Source organism: Pristiophorus japonicus, chromosome 9, assembly GCF_044704955.1.
Source record: "Pristiophorus japonicus isolate sPriJap1 chromosome 9, sPriJap1.hap1, whole genome shotgun sequence".
NCBI lineage: Eukaryota > Metazoa > Chordata > Chondrichthyes > Pristiophoridae > Pristiophorus > Pristiophorus japonicus.
In genome coordinates, this window is record NC_091985.1 from 161,271,997 (window position 1) to 161,292,048 (window position 20,052).

Here is a 20,052-nt window from a genome sequence, read left to right on the forward strand (position 1 = left end):
CACGGGAGCATTACAAGACAATTTCACATCGAGCCACGTAAGGAGAAACTTGGGTCAGGTGACCAAAAGCTTGGTCAAAGAGGTGGGTTTTACAGAGCGTCTTGAAGGAGGAGAGGCGGAGAGATTTAGGGAGGGAATTCCAGAACTTGGAGCCTAGTCAGCTGAAGGCACGGATACCAATGGTGGAATGATGAAAATTGGGGATACTCAAGAGGCCAGAATTAGAGGAACACAAATATCGGGGCGGGGTGGGGGGGATTTTTATGCATAAGAAAGTTGTCTGTTGTCGTTCTGGAGACGTTTCTGATACTGAGCAGTGCCGCAACATCTTTACCTTGTTGGAAGTTCAGGAATAATCGCAGTTACTCTTCCATGGCCCATTACTTCGATTCCGCACCTACCGCAAAGCACAACTAAAGTTTTGTTCACTCATCGAAGAATTTACATTGACCACACCATCCTGTCCTTAGTTCTTTTTAGATGCTGATAGGCATTCTGTGTTTCCACATTCGTGTTATTTTTCCCATCACTGTTTCACACGGCTAGTTAGTAATGTGATCCATCGGCACTAGCTATATATCTAGATCATACAAATAACCCTGAGATGAGCTTCCGACCACATATCCGTGCCATCACTAAGACCGCCTATTTCCACCTCCGTAACATAGCTCTACACTCCATATACTCGAGGTCATCCAAAACTCTGCTGCCCATGTCCGAACTCGCACCAAGTCCTGCACACCCATCATCCCTGTACTCGCTGACCTACATTGGCTCCCAGTTAAGCAATGCCTCGATTTCAAAATTCTCATCCTTGTTTTCAAATCCCTCAATGGCCTCGCCCCTCCCTATCGCTGTAATCTCCTCCAGCCCCACAACCCACCCGAGATATCTGCGGTCCTTTAATTCTAGCTTCTTGAACATCCCTGATTATATTCACTCAATCTACCTTCTGTTGCCTAGGCCCTAAGCTCTGGAATTCCTTTCCTAAACCTCTCTGCCTCTCTACCTCTCTTTCCTCATTTAAGCTGCTCATTAAAACATATAAACATTGAAAACAAGGCCAATGTGGGTCAGCGAGCACAGGGATGATGGGTGAGCGGGTACTTGGTGCGAGTTAGGACACAGGCAGCAGAGTTTTGGATGACCTCAAGTGGGCAAAAATTTGGCAGATGGAATATAATGTTGGAAAGTGTGAGGTTATGCACTTTGGCAGAAAAAAATCGAAGACCAAGTTATTATTTAAATGGTGAAAAATTGCAAAGTACAGCAGGACCTGGGGGTCCTGGTGCAAGAAAAACAAAAGGATAGTATGCAGGTACAGCAAGTGATCAGGAAGGCCAATGGAATCTTGGCCTTTATTGTAAAGGGGATGGGGTCTAAAAGCAAGGAAATCTTGCTACAGTTATACAGGGTATTAGTGAGGCCACACCTGGAATACTGCATACAGTTTTGGTTTCCATATTTACGAAAGGATATACTTGGTTTGGAGGCAGTTTAGAGAAGGTTCACTAGGTTGATTCCGGAGATGAGGGGGATTGACTTATGAGGAAAGGTTGAGTAGGTTGGGCCTCTACTCAGCAGAAGAATGAGAGGTGATCTTATCGAAATATATAAGATTATGAGGGGGCTTGACGAGGTGGACGTAGAGAGGATGTTTCCACTGATAGGGGAGACTAGAACTAGAGGGCATAATCTTAGAATAAGGGGCCACCCATTTAAAATTGAGAGGAGGAGAAATTTCTTCTCTGAGGATTGTAAATCTGGAATTCACTGCCTCAGAGAGCAGTGGAAACTGGGTCATTGAATAAATTTCTTAACTGATAAGGGAATAAGGGGTTATGGGGAGCGGGCAGGGAAGTGGACCTGAGTCCATGATTGTATTAAATGGCGGAGCAGGCTCGAGGGGCCTTATGGCCTACTCCTGCTCCTATTTCTTATGTTCTTATGTTCTATACCTCTTTGACCGAGTGTTTGGTCACCTGTCCTAATTTGTCCTTATGTGGCTTGGTGTCAAATTTTATTTGCTAACACTCCTGTGAAGCGCCTTGGAATGTTTTATTACATTAAATGCGCTATGTAAATAAAGTTATTGTTGTATTAGAATATTCATGATGCTTACACACTTTTGTTTGCATACTATCTGTTTTGCACCTGTAAGAATGTAAGATTGTTTGATTGTAGAGATTGTAGTCCCTTCACCCAATTAGGTACCAGAACTACAGAATACTGCTCTTTCATCTAATCCCATCCCAGAGCTTCAACCAATCAGATCACAACGTTCACTCTATCTTCAACCAGTGACATTGCAGAACCAGGCCACATTGGTCCAAATGATCATTTTACCAGAAGATATTCTTTTCAGACACCACTGATAGTTTCCTGTTTCTTTACTATTCTATTTCCATCGCTATCCGAAAGATGGATCACCAGAGCAGAGACTGGAAAAAATGAGGCAAGAACATAGCGAGGCTGAGACAGTTTGTTAAATGATAAGGGAATAAGGGGTTATCGAGAGTGGGCAGGGAAGTGGACCTGAGTCCATGATCGGATCAGCCAAGATCGTATTAAATGGCGGAGCAGGCTCGAGGGACCATATAGCCTCCTGCTCCTATTTCTTATGTTCTTATAGACAAAGATGGGGAGGCATGCAGAGAGAGTGGGACACCTGGGATAGAAAGGAAACATGGGGGAGGTGAAACTTAGAGCGAGGGAGAACACAAAAGCCGAGAAATAGAGAGATGGTGAGGAGGGAATATGGGTGAGGCATGTGATACGCTCATAATAAAGGATGAAACTGAGGACTATAAACAATGAGTAAGTGTGACCTTAGCTCCTTTTAATAAGGTTCCAGAGTGCAGGTACCGCGTGGGTGGCCTGCTTATATACCGTGCTCCCAAGGGATGCTGGGATCCCTTGGGACTCCCAACAGGTAGGCCCTCTGGTGGTGGTGTGATACAGGTTGCAAGGGTTAAATACATAACAGCATGTATCTACTGAAAGAAAAGAAGATAACCAGAAAGAAGACATGGACTCTGTGTGGGGAAAACAGATGGTTGCAACTAGAGGGCGATGCATTATTTTCTAAGATGTTTTTCTGTGAGTAATGCCGCCGCTTGTGTTTACATAAAATCCTGCCCTGTTCTCCTGTGTGTAGGACTCGTGCATTGAAGATGAGCTGAGGTATCTGCTGGCCTCCCTTCCGCAGTCTGAAGTGGATCAGTGTGTGCAGTACTTTACTTCTCTAGCTCTACGAGAAAGTAATCAGTCTGTGTCAGCACAAAGGGTAAGTTTTAATGATCCAATCCCACGCTGTCATTCTATTTTGTGACATTTGTAACATTACTGTAACAGCATTTACTGCTTCTAGTCCGAATGATATCTGTTTTTAAATGAACTACAAATGAAGCATCCCTAATGGCCAGCACTTGCACCATGATGCTATCACTTAGTAAATACTGACCTGTTTTAAATCTTTCCGTACAATTAAATAACACCGGAGATTGTGCAATCCCTGACAGGTGGGGGCTAAATGTTTTAAATCTTGGCATGCAGCTCGAAAGAAGATTTTAGTATCCATTTGGCTCAGTTTGTAGTATTGCCTCTGAGTCAGAAGTTCATGGGTTCAAAACCCACTCAGGACTTCACACGTACTAAGCTGACAGTACTGGGGAAGTGCTGCATTGTCACAGGTGCTATCCTTCGAATCGGCCCACATAGAATCATTTGAGTATTAGAGCACAGCAGGAAATCATTTAATTTACTGTGTCTGTGCCATAAGAACATAAGAATTAGGAACAGGAGTAGGCCATCTAGCCCCTCGAGCCTGCTCTGCCATTCAATAAGATCATGGCTGATCTGGCCGTGGACTCAGCTCCACTTACCCGCCCTCTCCCCGTAACCCTTAATTCCCTTATTGGTTAAAAATCTATCTATCTATGACTTGAATACATTTAATGAGCTAGCCTCAACTGCTTCCTTGGGCAGAGAATTCCACAGATTCACAACCCTCTGGGAGAAGAAATTCCTTCTCAACTCGGTTTTAAATTGGCTCCCCCATATTTTGAGGCTGTGCCCCCTAGTTCTAGTCTCCCCTACCAGTGGAAACAACCTCTCTGCCTCTATCTTGTCTATCCCTTTCATGATTTTAAATGTTCCTATAAGATCACCCCTCATCCTTCTGAACTCCAACGAGTAAAGACCCAGTCTACTCAATCTATCATCATAAGGTAACTCCCTCATCTCCGGAATCAGCCTAGTGAATCGTCTCTACCCCCTCCAAAGCTAGTATATCCTTCCTTAAGTAAGGTGACCAAAACTGCACGCAGTACTCCAGGTGCGGCCTTATCAATACCCTATACAGTTGCAGCAGGACCTCCCTGCTTTTGTACTCCATCCCTCTCGCAATGAAGGCCAACATTCCATTTGCCTTCCTGATTACCTGCTGCACCTGCAAACTAACTTTTTTTGGGATTCGTGCACAAGGACCCCCAGGTCCCTCTGCACCTCAGCATGTTGTAATTTCTCCCCATTCAAATAATATTCCCTTTTGCTGTTTTTTTTCCCAAGGTGGATGACCTCACACTTTCCGGCATTGTATTCCATCTGCCAAACCTTAGCCCATTCGCTTAACCTATCCAAATCTCTTTGCAGCCTCTCTGTGTCCTCTACACAACCCGCTTTCCCACTAATCTTTGTGTCATCTGCAAATTTTGTTAGACTACACTCTGTCTCCTCTTCCAGGTCATCTATGTATATTGTAAACAGTTGTGGTCCCAGCACCGATCCCTGTGGCACACCACTAACCACCGATTTCCAACCCGAAAAGGACCCATTTATCCCGACTCTCTGCTTTCTGTTCGCCAGCCAATTCTCTATCCATGCTAATACATTTCCTCTGACTCCGCGTACCTCTATCTTCTGCAGTAACCTTTTAGTGTGGCACCTTATCGAATGCCTTTTGGAAATCTAAATATACCACATTCATCGGTACACCTCTATCCACCATGCTCGTTATATCCTTAAAGAATTCTAGTAAATTAGTTAAACATGATTTCCCCTTCATGAATCCATGCTGGGTCTGCCTGATTGCACTATTCCTATCTAGATGTCCGCTATTTCTTCCTTAATGATAGTTTCAAGCATTTTCCCCATATCTTTGCTAGAGCAATCAAAAACAAATCCAACTGTCCTGTTCTCTCCCCATAGCCCTGTCTTCCTCTGCATCAAATATTTATCCACTTTTCCATAAAAAATGTAATGATCTCGCCTCAACTACTCCCTGTAGCAAAGCATTCCAAAGTTCAACAACTCCATGTATAAAAACATTTCTCCTAACCCCTTTCCTCGGTGATGGTTGTAAATTGATGGTACCATTCATCACTCATTCCTCAATTCAAGGATACAGCCTTTTCATATTTACCCTATCAAACCCTTGATAGAGTTAAAAGCTCCTATTAAATCTCCCCTTTTTCATTGGAAAAAGTCTCATTATTTCTCTCTGGCTTTAATGTCCTTTCTGTAATGGCATACCCTAAACTACAAACGGTACTCTAACAGTGACCTAGCCAATTGCCTTGTACAAATCTATCATTATCTCTTCACGCTTGTACTCTGTCCCCATATTTATAAAATCAAAATGCCATGGTCCTTTTTTATGTCTTTGCCTACATGCATTTGCACTTTCCAGGATTTATGTATTTGGACCCATGTTCACCCATACTCTTTAGTGTGTTTTTTTTTAATGGGCCAAGTAGACATTACAGGTCCAATGACAGCACAGAATTCACTCAGTCTACTGACCCTTGTTCATTCCTCAATCAACACCAGCAAAAGTGGCCATTGCTGTTCCTGGGACTCTGCTGTGCACAAAATCCACGCAGTTTTCCTACATAACAGCAGTTACTGCACCTCCGAGTAATGCTTGGCACTTGAAGCACTTTGCAATGTTTCTGAAAGACAAGTTGAGGTATTATATAAATGCAAGTTCTTTATTTATTTTACATTTGCTTCCCATTGTTCCACAAATTAGCTTTGAAGTCCTGAACTTTTCTCTCTCTGAGCCCTCCCTTCTCTACCCACTGGTTTAGAGAAGCGAGCTCACAGTCTGAGTCTTGCTAGTCAGGGGTATGAATTGAGCCGACAGTGCTCCTTTAAACTATCTCTCGTTGCGGCCACATGCCCTCATATTCATCATGGAATCCAACTCGTGCTCCTGTCTAGCGAGACTCCGGGCTGGACATAGGATTGCGGATTAAAGCCTGACATTAACAGCTGGACTGCCTGCTCTGGATGGTTGAGCTACCCTTCATCTCTCCTAGACCATCTTGCGTTTACTCAGAAACCATCCCAGTTATCTAATCCGACTCCTTTTGACAGGCACCAACTGTCCAGCTACTTATTCACCTCCAGTTACTCCTTACGAACTCGTCATCTCTAACGTTGATGTGTAATATTTCAGAAAACCCAAGTTTGCTATCCTTTCTTCAGTTTCCAGGCAGGCGACTGAACTTTCCCTTTAGTATCTCGGACTGTGCCTCTTGTCTTTATTTCAACATGCGCAAGTACTGTCAATCTGTTTTCTACTCTCTGAACTGCCTATGAGCACGGTATCTTCCACGAACTGTCTATCTTGTTAGTTTGGCTCTTATGGCACAACTAGGGTGTGCACAAACCACTGACCCTTGTATAACCATTACCTGCACTATCCCTCAATACAGCATCCTCCCTTTCTAGCTCTCCTGCATTGGTTCTTCCTCAAACACTTCCACCCTTCTCCTCAAACGCCTTTGGTGTCACCCATTGTCTAAAATCTCTTTGACCCCTCTGAGGTGCTACATCCCATCATATTCATAGAATGGTTATAGCACGGAAGGAGGCCATTTGGCTCATCGAGCCCATGCCAGCTCTCTCCAAGAGCGCTTCAGCTAGTCCCACAGCCCCGTGGCCCTGCAAATTTATTTCCTTGAACTCCCTCAGTTGGTTCTCTGCATTTACCATCTCATTTACTGTGTCAAACATCAGACATGTAGTGTGACATGTGGAGTCCGCAGCACAGGAACGGGATTGTGCTCCACACGAGGTTCCCCCCCATCCCATCAGCATATCCTCCTTTGCCTTTCTCCCACCTACTTATCTAGCTTCCCCCTATTTATAAAATCAAAATGCTCTTGATCATTTTTATGGATTTGTTTGGACAAGGTTTGTACCTGTGATTGTCCACACAGAGCGAGTTTCTAATCTCAGCTGTCTGTTATCCCTGGGTAATGCTGAGCAGGAGGGAAGGACATTAATGAGTAGCTCAGCAGCCCAGCTTTAGATGCTGACAACAGGAACTCGCGAGGAAGACCACCATCGTTATTTACTTATTTCAAATTGACTCATGCTAAACATGTATAAAGATATAGAGTTTTAAAAAAAAAATAAAACCCCACTCTATCTTAGAGTGCAATGGCATTATAGGATATATCAAGGATCTGAATGCAGTTTAATCTTTTGTGTTTCAGGGAGGTTTGTGGTGCTTTGGGGGGAATGGGCTTCCTTATGCACAGAGTCTGAGCTCCGTTCCATCTGAGAAAGTCGAATCATTTTGTCTGCAAGCTCTAGCTAAACATTCCAAGGTAAAGCTTTATTTTACGCAGTGAAAGGTCTGAACCAAATGATTGTGTTTTCTGTTAAAGAGGTAAAAATAAGCACTTTGGTTCCTTTTTATTATGACCTTGGTAAATACAAGTGAACACCCCACTGACTAAATTATCCGTTATCGAGCGATATTTAGACGATTAGTAAATAAGAATGTAGGAACAAGAAAGGACTCTTTAGCCACACAGCTTGTTCTGTTATTCAGGTCTCTTTGAGAGCCCAATCTGTGTCGATTTCGTACTTGTGCTGAATGGTTTACGGTGATGTATTCTGAAAATACAGTGGGCTTCATCTAAGTTGATACCAAATTGATTGCCATTTACAGAATGCAGTTATTACTGTTTCCCCTGTTTCTCCACCTGTCCTGAAGGCTAGGGTACGGTCCCATAGATGGCCGTTACCCTCTAGTACTCGGCCAAAGTGACCTGTGAGTGTCGGCAAGCGATTAAATCACGAGATCAGCGCAGCCAAGCCTGCATCTGTCCTCCGACATTCACACGTTCACACCTCCAGCAAATGCCGCTGGATAGTCATGTGAAGCCAGTATCGGCGTAATTGTAGCACCCCTACCATGGTCCTGGCTGCACTTGGCTAACGCAGCCAAGACCGGCGATTGTATCCGGGGCGCCCTGGTCTGTACGGCTCACGTTCTCACTGCACCAACTCACCAAGCCATCAGGAGAGCCAGTCTTTCTGTTTGATTGATAGAAAATAGTTTTGGATAATCCACACTTGCGTTCCTGTCTGTTATCTGCTCTAAACTGTTTGCTTCGGCACACTTCCTTGTGGTTATTGATTGAAATGCATACACCTGTTCTGTTACATTAAGCTCTGAGTAATAGTATAACATTTTTGGAAATCTCCCAGTTAAATCAAAACATGCAAGAGATTGTGAACCAGAAGCCTTACTCATACCATCATTATGATGCATTCATTTATTCCAGAGGCATTTTTGTATATAAAGAGCTTTAGTCTTCAGATCTGATCTGTCCTTAATCATAAATGTACAGTAACTTCCATCATCATAGGCAGTTCCTCGAAACGAGGATGAGTTCACAGGTATTTCAATGAAGGACCTAATATTCTGGATCCCGAACTACTTCCTGAAGTGTGGAAGATGCCTGTGCGTGGATTTTTTTAACATGTGGTGGCCATTGCACACCAGCCACCACACGGGCTTGACAGAGCTAGGTCTTGGTCCAGTGGCAAGGATTACCCAAGACGACTGGAGACCAGCTCTGCTGCACAGATCTAGTGTGCACACATATCTCGGTGTGGGCTGGCCCGTGCTGCCCCAGGGCCCTTGCCTCTCCTGGGCCCCGAACTCACGTCTCTCCTGGGCCCTGATCACATTCCGCTCCTTCGCCCCGACCTCGCCGCTCCTGCTCTATCTGCCCATGCTCCAATCACTGACCTGGACCTGCCACAGGAACAATCACATATTAAAGGCAAGTTATATGCCTGGTGACTAGTGATGTCTTCAGTGGTTACAGAGTTAATTCAGCGGCCATACTTGAAGGTAATTTGGGTAGTCTGCATGTTGTGTGAAAAATAACTTGAGTCCTTTGCCTCTTGATGCTGACTAAATGACTACCTAGTGTCCACTCTAGATATGTGGCAGTAGTCTACAATATCCTTGCTCCTCAAGATCAAATGAGTGAACATTTAGGGATGCATGGGTTAATCAAGGACAGCCAGCACAGCTTTGTTAAAAGGCAAGTTGTGTTTGTCAAATTTAATATTTTCAAGTAGTGACCAGTTGGGTAGATAAAGGGAATGCAGTAGATGTAGTATATATAGATTTTCAGATGGTCTCACTCACAAGAGGCTTGTTGGGGAAAAGATCAGGTGAATACTATGAGGAAATGTAGCAGCATGGTTAGATGGTTTGTGGACTGATGAGAAATCCAAGAGTTGGGGTAAACAAATGTTGTTTCAATTGAAAAAGGATTGAAGTTGTGTACCCTAGGGGTCAGTGCTGGGTCTGTTTTTTTTCCTTGGGTGTGTAGATATAGATGATTTGAACTTGGGGAGCACAATATCAAAATTTGCTGATGACACACAAGTAGGAAGTTTGTAAAACAATGATGGGTGTAAAAGACAGGAAGCTATAGACAGGTTGGTGGAATGGGCAGACCGATGGCAGTTGCAACTTAATGTGGAAAGGTTTGAAAATATAATGGGAGTATACATATAAACTAAAGATACTGAAGGCTATGCATAAAGAGAGATCTGAGGTTCAAATGCATAATCTCAAAGTGCTCGTACAGATAGATAAAGCCTTAAAAAACCTTAGGTTTTATAAATAAGAGCGTATAGTACAAGATTGAAGAATGAAGTACTGTTGAGTTTATGCAAAACATTGATTATACCGTGGAGTATTGCGAATGGTGTTTGGGTTTTCCATTATATGAAGATTAAAGTCTTTAACAAGTGCATATTGTAGATTTGCCAAGATTAAAAGGAAATTGCATTTATATAGCATATTTTACCACCTCGGGACATTCCAAAGCGTTTCATAGCCAATAAAATATTTTTGAAGTATAAGTCATTGTTACGATGTAAGTTGCGCACATTAAGGTCCTAAAACAGCATTGATATAATGATCACAAAATCTATTTGGTTGAGGGATAAATATTGGCCAGGACAATGGGAGAATACCTGTTCTTCTTCAAATTGTGCTGAGAGCTCTTTTACGCTCATCTGACAGGAGAGGGGCTTCCGTTTAATGTCGTTTCAAAAGATAACATCTCCTAACCCAGTGAGGCACTCCCTCAACGCACAATCTTTGAAGTAGGGCTTAAACTCTCAAGCTTCTGAGTGCGAGGGAGAGCGAACCAAGGCTGATCCCTAGTGGTGGGACACTATCGTTATGAGAAGTCTTCAGATACAGTGACTATTTCCAATGAAGCAGAAAAGGGTAAAAGGAGATTTAATAGTTGTTAAAATTGCGAAGGGTTTTGATCGAGCGACGAGTGGAAGACTACATCCTCTGGTTGGGGAGTCAGTGACCAGAGGCCATCAATTTTAAATTATCACCAAGAATCAGGAGAGAGATTGCGAGAAATTTCTTTACACATGGATTCTAGAATGGTTCCCGCAAGGTAGAAAATATAACCCCGCAGTTCAAGAAAGATGGGAGAGAGAACATAGTCAGTCGGAAAAATGCTAGAATCCATTATTAAGGAAGTGTTAACGTCATTTGGAAAATTACTATGATTAGGTAGAGTCAACATGGTTTTTATGAGCCCAAGTTTCAGGCCGCGCCGAGAACGGCGCAGCCCCGACCTGGACGCCCGTTTTTCGCACCACAAAGTGCGCCTAAAAAATACTTACGGATTCTCCGGCTCCCTGCAGGTCCTCTGGAGCTGGGCGTGGCGCGGTGGGGGGCGGAGCCAGGTCCCTGCGCTGAAAACAGTGCTGGGACCTCTGCACATGCGCGCTACAGTGGGCACGCATGTGCAGTACCTCCAGGCGCCCAAAACTGTGTGGGCCTAGCCCTGGCCAAATGGCCTCACTGGCACCCCCAACCCGGACTCGACTCCCACTCCCGCTCTCCCCCCCCCCCCCCCCCCTGACCCGACAGCCCACCCACACCCCACACCCCCTGCCCCTTGACCGGACCCCCGCTCCCCTTCCCCCGGACCCGAACAGATCCCCCCCTCACCCCGACCCTCGAAGCCGACCCGCGCTACCACCCCCCCCCCCCCCTCCCCCGACTGGACCCTAGATCCGACCCTCCACCCCCGGACCCGACCCGACCAGATGCCTGGCCACCAACCTTTAAATCAAGTCTCCCGGGTCCGTTCGGCCTCCCTTCTCCCCCTCCCTTCTCCTTTCTCCCTTCTCCCTTCTCCTTTTCCCCCCCATTCCCTCCCTTCTCCTTCACCCCCCATTCCCTCCCTTCTCCTTTCCCTCTCCATTCCCTCCCTTCTCCTTTCCCCCCCATTCCCTCCCTTCTCCTTTCCCCTCCATTCCCTCCCTTCTCCTTTCCCCCCCATTCCCTCCCTTCTCCTTTCCCCCCCATTCCCTCCCTTCTCCTTTCCCCCCATTCCCTCCCTTCTCCTTTCCCCCCCATTCCCTCCCTTCTCCTTTCCCCCCCATTCCCTCCCTTCTCCTTTCCCCCCCATTCCCTCCCTTCTCCTTTCCCCTCCATTCCCTCCCTTCTCCTTTCCCCCCCATTCCCTCCCTTCTCCTTTCCCCCCCATTCCCTCCCTTCTCCTTCCCCCCCATTCCCTCCCTTCTCCTTCCCCCCCATTCCCTCCCTTCTCCTTTCCCCCCCATTCCCTCCCTTCTCCTTTCCCCCCCATTCCCTCCCTTCTCCTTTCCCCCCCATTCCCTCCCTTCTCCTTCCCCCCCATTCCCTCCCTTCTCCTTTCCCCCCCATTCCCTCCCTTCTCCTTTCCCCCCCATTCCCTCCCTTCTCCTTTCTCCCCCATCCCTCCCTTCTCCTTTCCCCCCCATTCCCTCCCTTCTCCTTTCCCCCCCATTCCCTCCCTTCTCCTTTCCCCCCCATTCCCTCCCTTCTCCTTTCCCCCCCATTCCCTCCCTTCTCCTTTCCCCCCCATTCCCTCCCTTCTCCTTTCCCCCCCATTCCCTCCCTTCTCCTTTCCCCCCCATTCCCTCCCTTCTCCTTTCCCCCCCATTCCCTCCCTTCTCCTTTCCCCCCCATTCCCTCCCTTCTCCTTTCCCCCCCATTCCCTCCCTTCTCCTTTCCCCCCCATTCCCTCCCTTCTCCTTTCCCCCCCATTCCCTCCCTTCTCCTTTCCCCCCCATTCCCCCCCTTCTCCTTTCCCCCCCATTCCCTCCCTTCTCCTTTCCCCCCCATTCCCTCCCTTCTCCTTTCCCCCCCATTCCCTCCCTTCTCCTTTCCCCCCCATTCCCTCCCTTCTCCTTTCCCCCCATTCCCTCCCTTCTCCTTTCCCCCCATTCCCTCCCTTCTCCTTTCTCCCCCCATTCCCTCCCTTCTCCTTTCCCCCCCATTCCCTCCCTTCTCCTTTCCCCCCCATTCCCTCCCTTCTCCTTTCCCCCCCATTCCCTCCCTTCTCCTTTCCCCCCCATTCCCTCCCTTCTCCTTTCCCCCCCATTCCCTCCCTTCTCCTTTCCCCCCCATTCCCTCCCTTCTCCTTTCCCCCCCATTCCCTCCCTTCTCCTTTCCCCCCCATTCCCTCCCTTCTCCTTTCCCCCCCATTCCCTCCCTTCTCCTTTCCCCCCCATTCCCTCCCTTCTCCTTTCCCCCCCATTCCCTCCCTTCTCTTTTCCCCCCCATTCCCTCCCTTCTCCTTTCCCCCCCATTCCCTCCCTTCTCCTTTCCCCCCATTCCCTCCCTTCTCCTTTCCCCCCCATTCCCTCCCTTCTCCTTTCCCCCCCATTCCCTCCCTTCTCCTTTCCCCCCCATTCCCTCCCTTCTCCTTTCCCCCCCATTCCCTCCCTTCTCCTTTCCCCCCCATTCCCTCCCTTCTCCTTTCCCCCCCATTCCCTCCCTTCTCCTTTCCCCCCCATTCCCTCCCTTCTCCTTTCCCCCCCATTCCCTCCCTTCTCCTTTCCCCCCCATTCCCTCCCTTCTCCTTTCCCCCCCATTCCCTCCCTTCTCCTTTCCCCCCCCATTCCCTCCCTTCTCCTTTCCCCCCATTCCCTCCCTTCTCCTTTCCCCCCATTCCCTCCCTTCTCCTTTCCCCCCATTCCCTCCCTTCTCTGCCGCCCTTCCCTCCCTTCTCTGCCCCCCTTCCCTCCCTTCTCTGCCCCCCTTCCCTCCCTTCTCTGCCCCCCTTCCCTCCCTTCTCTGCCCCCCTTCCCTCCCTTCTCTGCCCCCCTTCCCTCCCTTCGCTGCCCCCCTTCCCTCCCTTCGCTGCCCCCCATTCCCTCCCTTCGCTGCCGCCCTTCCCTCCCTTCGCTGCCGCCCTTCCCTCCCTTCTCTGCCGCCCTTCCCTCCCTTCTCTGCCGCCCTTCCCTCCCTTCTCTGCCGCCCTTCCCTCCCTTCTCTGCCGCCCTTCCCTCCCTTCTCTGCCCCCCTTCCCTCCCTTCTCTGCCCCCCTTCCCTCCCTTCTCTGCCCCCCTTCCCTCCCTTCTCTGCCCCCCTTCCCTCCCTGCGCTGCCCCCCTTCCCTCCCTGCGCTGCCCCTCTCTCCCCCCCTCTCTCCCTTCTTTCTTTCCCCCCCTCTCTCCCTTCTGCCCCTCTCCGCCCTCTCTCCCTTCTGCCCCTCTCCCTGCGCTGCAGTCGGTAAGTAGAAAATGTTATGTTTTGTTGATTTTATTTTTTTTATTTTTTATTATTTTTTGATTGATTTTTTGATATATTTATCATTTATTATTGATGATTGCTCTTTATTTGTAAAATTGAAGTGTTTAATGTTTGTAAACTTCCCTTTAAACCCCTCTTCCCCCCCCCCCCCCCCCCCCCCATTCCCTACGCCTGATTTGTAACCTACGCCTGATTTTCTAAGTGTAGACAAGGTTTTCCTGAGCATACAAAAATCTACACTTACTCCATTCTAAGTTAATTTGGAGTATGTTTTCACTGCCTAAACTTTCAAAATGGGCGTAAGTGGCTGGACACGCCCCCTTTTCGAAAAAAAAAATCTGTTCCAAACTGAAACTGTTCTAGCTGACTAGAACTGGAGCAAACTAAATGCCGAGAATTGCAATTTCTAAGATACTCCATTCCAAACCAGTTGCTCCAAAAAAACGGGAGCAACTCAGGCCGAAACTTGGCCCCATAGAAACAGAGAAAATAGGTGCAGCAATAGGCCATTCGAGCCTACACCACCATTCAATATGATCATGCACTTCAGTACACCATTCCTGTCTTCTCTCCATACCCCTTGATCCCTTTAGCCGTAAGGGCCACATCTAAAAGGGAAATCGTATTTAACAAATCATTTCGAGTTTTTTGAGGGTGTAACCAGCAGGGTAGATGAGGGGCAAACCAGTGGATGTAGTATATTTGGATTTTCAGAAGACATTTGACAAGGTGCCACACGAGGTTGTTACACAAGATTGGGGATAATATACTAGCATGGATTGAGGATTGATTAACGGACAGAAAACAGAGAGTAGGAATAAACGGGTAATTTTTGAGATGGCAGGGTGTAACTAGTGAGATGCTGCAAAGATCAGTGTGGCCCTCCGCTTTATACAATTTATCTAAATGGCTCAGATGAGTGAACCGAGTGTAATGTATCCATTTTCTGACACTACAAAGCTGGGTGGGAAAGTCAGTTGTGGGAAGGATGCAAAGAGGCTGCAAAGTGATATAGACAGGCTAAGTGAGTGGGCAAGAAGGCGACAGATGGAGTATTTTGTGAGGAAGTGTGAAATTGTCCACTTTGGTCGGAAGAATGGAAAAGAAGAATATTTTTTTAAAAGGTGAGAGACTGGGAAATGTTGGTATGCAGAGGGATTTGGGGGACCTTAGACACAAATCACAAAGTAAACATGCAGGTACAGCAAGCAATTACATAGAAACGTAGAAAATAGGTGCAGGAGTAGACCATTCGGCCATTTGAGCCTGCACCACCATTCAATAACATCATGGCTGATCATTCCCTCAGTACCCCTTTCCTGCTTTCTCTCCATACCCCTTGATCCTCTTGGCCGTAAGGGCCATATCTAACTCACTCTTGAATATATCCAATGAACTGGCATCAACAACTCTCTGCGGCAGGGAATTCCACAGGTTAACATCTGAGTGAAGATGTTTCTCCTCATCTCAGTCCTAAACGGCCTACCCCTTATCCTAAGACTGTGTCCCCTGGTTCTGGACTTCACCAACATCAGGAACATTCTACCCGCATCGAAGCTATCCCGTCATGTCAGAATCTTATATGTTTCTATGAGATCCCCTCTCATCCTTCTATAAACTCTAGTGTATAAAGGCCCAGTTGATCCAGTCTCTCCTCATATGTCAATCCTGCCATCCCGGGAATCAGTCTGGTGAACCTTCACTGCACTCCCTCAATAGCAAGAATGTCCTTCCTCAGATTAGGAGACCAAAACTGAACACAATATTCCAGGTGAGGCCTCACCAAGGCCCTGTACAAGTGCAGTAAGACCACCCTGCTTCTATACTCAAATCCCCTCGCTATGAAGGCCAACATGCCATTTGCCTTTTTCACCGCCTGCTGTACCTGCATGCCCACTTTCAATGACTGATGTACCATGACACCCAGGTCTCATTGCACCCCCTCTTTTCCTAATCTGCCGCCATTCAGATATTCTGTCTTCGCGTTTTTGCCCTCACATTTATCCACATTATGCTGCATCTGCCATGAATTTGCCCACTCACCTAACCTGTCCAAGTCACCCTGCAGCCTCCTAGCGTCCCCCTCACAGCTCTCACCGCCACCCAGTTTAGTGTCATCTGCAAACTTGGAGATATTACACTCAATTCCTTCATCCAAATCATTGATGTATATTGTGAAGAGCTGGGATCCCAGCACTGAGCCCTGCGGCACTCCACTAGTCACTGCCTGCCATTCTGAAAAGGACCTGTTTATCCCGACTCTCTGCTTCCTGTCTGCCAACCAGTTCTCTATCCACGTCAGTATATTACCCCCAATACCATGTGCTTTAATTTTGCACACCAATCTCTTGTGTGGGACCTTGTCAAAAGCCTTTTGAAAATCCAAACACACCACATCCACTGGTTCTCCCTTGTCTACTAGTTACATCCTCAAAAAATTCCAAAAGATTTGTCAAGCATAATTTGCTCTTCATAAATCCATGCTGACTTGGACCGATCCAGTCACTGCTTTCCAAATGTGCTGCTGTTTCATCCTTAATAATTGATTCCAACATTTTCCCCACTACTGATGTCAGGCTAACTGGTCTATAATTACCCACTTTCTCTCTCCCTCCCTTTTTTAAAAAGTGGTGTTACATTAGCTACCCTCCAGTCCATGTGAACTGATCCAGAGTCGATAGACTGTTGGAAAATGATCACCAATACATCCACTATTTCTAGGGCCACTTCCTTAAGTACTCTGGGATGCAGACTACCAGGCCCTGGGGATTTATCGGCCTTCAATCCCATCAATTTCTCTAACACAATTTCCCGCCTAATAAGGATATCCTTCAGTTCATCCTTCTCACTAGATTCTTGGTCCCCTAGTACTTCCGGAAGGTTATTTGTGTCTTCTTTCGTGAAGACAGAACCAAAGTATTTGTTCAATTGGTCTGCCATTTCTTTGTTCCCCATTATAAATTCACCTGAATCTGACTGCAAGGGACCTACGTTTGTCTTCACTAATCTTTTTCTCTTCACATATCTATAGAAGCTTTTGCAGTCAATTTTTATGTTCCCAGCAAGCTTCTTCTCGTACTCTATTTTCCCCCTCTTCATTAAACCCTTTGTCCTCCTCTGCTGAATTCTAAATTTCTCCCAGTCCTCAGGTTTGCTGCTTTTTCTGGCCAATTTATAAGCCTCGTCCTTGGATTTAACACTATCCTTAATTTCTCTTGTTAGCCACGGTTGAGCTACCTTCCCCTTTTTATTTTTACTCCAGACAGGGATGTATAATTGTTGAAGTTCATCCATGTGATCTTTAAATGTTTGCCATTGCCTATCCACCGTCAACCCTTTAAGTATCATTTACCAGTCTATTCTAGCCAACTCGCGCCTCAAACCATCGACGTTACCTTTCCTTAAGTTCAGGACCCTAGTTTCTGAATTAACTGTGTCACTCTCCATCTTAATAAAGAATTCTACCATGTTGAATAAAGAATTCTACCATACCAATTATGAAAGCAAATGGTATGTTGGCCTTTATTGCTAGAGAGTTAGAGTATCAGAGCAAAGAAGTCTTGCTGCAATTATATCGGGCTCTGGTGAGACCACACCTGGAGTACTGTGCACAGTTTTGGTCGTCTTACCTAAGAAAGGATATACTTGCCTTCGAGGCGGTGCAATGAAGGTTCACTAGATTGATTCCTGGAATGAGAGGGCTGTCCTTGAGGAAAGATTGAGTAGAATGGGACCTATATTCTCTGAACTTTGGAAGAATGAGAGGTGAATTCATTGAAACATATAAGATTCTTGGAGGGCTGAGAGGCTGTTTCCCCCTGGTTGGGGAGTCTAGAACCAGGGATCATAGTCTCAGGATAAGGGGTCGGCCATTTAGGACTGAGATGAGGAGAAACTTCTTCACTCAGTGGTGAATCTTTGGAATTCTCTGCCCCAGAGGGCTGTGATGCTCAGTCGATGAGTATATTCAAGACTAAAATCAGTGGATTTTTGGGCATTAAGGGAATCCAAGGGATGGAAAGTGGGGCCTTGATCTTATTGAATGGCCGAGCAGTCTCGATGGGTCATATGGCCTACTTTTCTTATGTTCTTATGGATGCTGGAATAGAGAATAATTTGCTACAGGGAGTGATTGAGGCAGAGATCATTGCATCTTTTAAGGGAAAATTGGATAAATATTTGTAGCAGAGGAAGATACAAGGCTATGGGGAGGTTAGTTTGGATTGCTCAAACAAAGAGCCTCTCTCTGTGCTGTAAACCTCTGGTCCTAAGAATATCTAACCAACCATTTCTTGTCCAGAGCAATCTTCCTTTTAAATTATGACCAAGATTTATAGTGGCCTTAAAGTTGAATAAGCGCCACTGAATTTAATAGATCCCATTGGGTTTTATCTGTGGTTTGCCCTCTTCGTAACATCCGTTGCTTCTTAAATTTTCACAAAGATCATGTTCAGAATGCTGTATCTGTGATGTTTTCTTTGGATGCAGCAAAAACCTTTGACCAGGTAGCGTGAAACTTTCTCGGGTCTAGCTTAAGAGTACAAAGTTTGGAAGAGTACAGAAATATTGCACTAACTATTGCACTCCATTACATTTACACAAATTAACTCTGCTGCCTCTAATACTTGTTAGAGTAGGTCTTGGTGGGGGGGATCAATAATTTCCAAGTCTGTTTGCCACACCCATTTGTTCAAGCATACTGAGTATCAACAAGGAATTCATTGACATTGAACCTGCAGTATTGTGTGCTCAGGTTAGCAGTTCCGATCTACAGATCTGATCCAATTGTTGTGCCGCTGTTCCCTGCTCCGTGGTCCTTCCTGTCCCGTGGTGCGTGTGCAATTACCACATTAGTCCTTTTCAAATAAACTGTTATGGAATTGGCCAATGCGAATGTACAGGTGCAGCGTCCAAAATCAAGAGTTCTGGAATGTTCCGGAATCCGGACCGGGCGACCCTGCCGACCTCGGGGCCTCGCCGCTGCCCGACCTTGGGCCTCGCCGCTGCCCGACCTTGGGCCTCGCCGCCCTTACCTCGGGGTCTCCTCGCCGGCCCGCGCAAACATCTCCTCGGCGGGGCCCTGCCCGAACACCACCTTGGTGGGGCCGGATGGTCCGAGCAGCTCTTCGGCGGGAATCCCCCTGTGCGCTTTCTGACGTTCCGAAATCCAGAAATACCCGAACCTGGGCTCGGGTGTTTCAGATTTGTGATGTCAGAAAACAAATCGAAAATCTGGAAAAACCCGGAACGGCCTTGGTCCTGAGGGTTCCAGATTTTAGGCGCTGCACCTGTATCATGTATCTGAAGCTCGGGCTAGGCATGTCCATTCAGATATGGTTTTTATTTGTGGGATGCTGTACCTGACTAGCTGTCGATTGGGGGAAGGGGAGAGGTTCTAGGGGACCGAGGGTCTAGCGAGGAGGGGGAACTGAGGGAAATCCTTATTAGTCAGGAAATGGTGTTCGGGAAATTGATGGGATTGAAGGCCAATAAATCCCCAGGGCCTGATAGTCTGCATCCCAGAGTACTTAAGGAAGTGGCCCTAGAAATAGTGGATGCATTGGTGATCATTTTCCAACATTCAGTGGACTCTGGATCAGTTCCTATGGATTGTAGGGTAGCTAATATAAACCCTCTTTTTTAAAAAAAAAAGGAGGGAGAGAGAAAACAGGGAATTATAGACCGGTTAGCCTGACATTGGTAGTGGGGAAAATGCTGGAATCAATTATTAAAGATGTAATAGCAGCGCATTTGGAAAGCAGTGACAGGATCAGTCCAAGCCAGCATGGATTTATGAAGGGGAAATCATGCTTGACAAATCTTCTAGAATCTTTTGAGGATGTAACTAGTAGAGTGGATAAGGGAGAACCAGTAAATGTGGTGTATTTGGACTTTCAAAAGACTTTTGACAAGGTCCCACAAGAGATTGGTGTGCAAAGTTAAGTCAAATGGCATTGGGGGTAATGTATTGACGTGGATAGAGAACTGGTTGGCAGACAGGAAGCAAAGAGTGGGAATAAACGGGTCCTTTTCAGAATGGCAGGCAGTGACTAGTGGGGTACTGCAAGGTTCAGTGCTGGGACCCCAGTTACTTACAATATATTATTAATGATTTAGACAAAGAAATTGAATGTAATACCTCCCAAGTTTGCAGATGACACTAAGCTGAAT

At 46.5% G+C, this 20,052-nt stretch overlaps 1 protein-coding gene across 3 annotated transcripts in view; it reads left to right on the forward strand.

Moving 5' to 3' along the window:
• The window catches only part of serac1 (serine active site containing 1), a 114,250-nt gene that overhangs the window by 20,178 nt on the left and 74,020 nt on the right, over window positions 1–20,052 (forward strand). For 2 of the 3 annotated variants that reach the window (XM_070890011.1, XM_070890013.1), the window contains exons 7-8: window positions 3,158–3,286; window positions 7,506–7,619. In XM_070890011.1, coding sequence (XP_070746112.1) covers window positions 3,158–3,286; window positions 7,506–7,619 — 243 coding nt within the window. The remainder of the gene's footprint in view (window positions 1–3,157; window positions 3,287–7,505; window positions 7,620–20,052) is intronic. The other variant, XM_070890012.1, reaches the window with a different exon arrangement.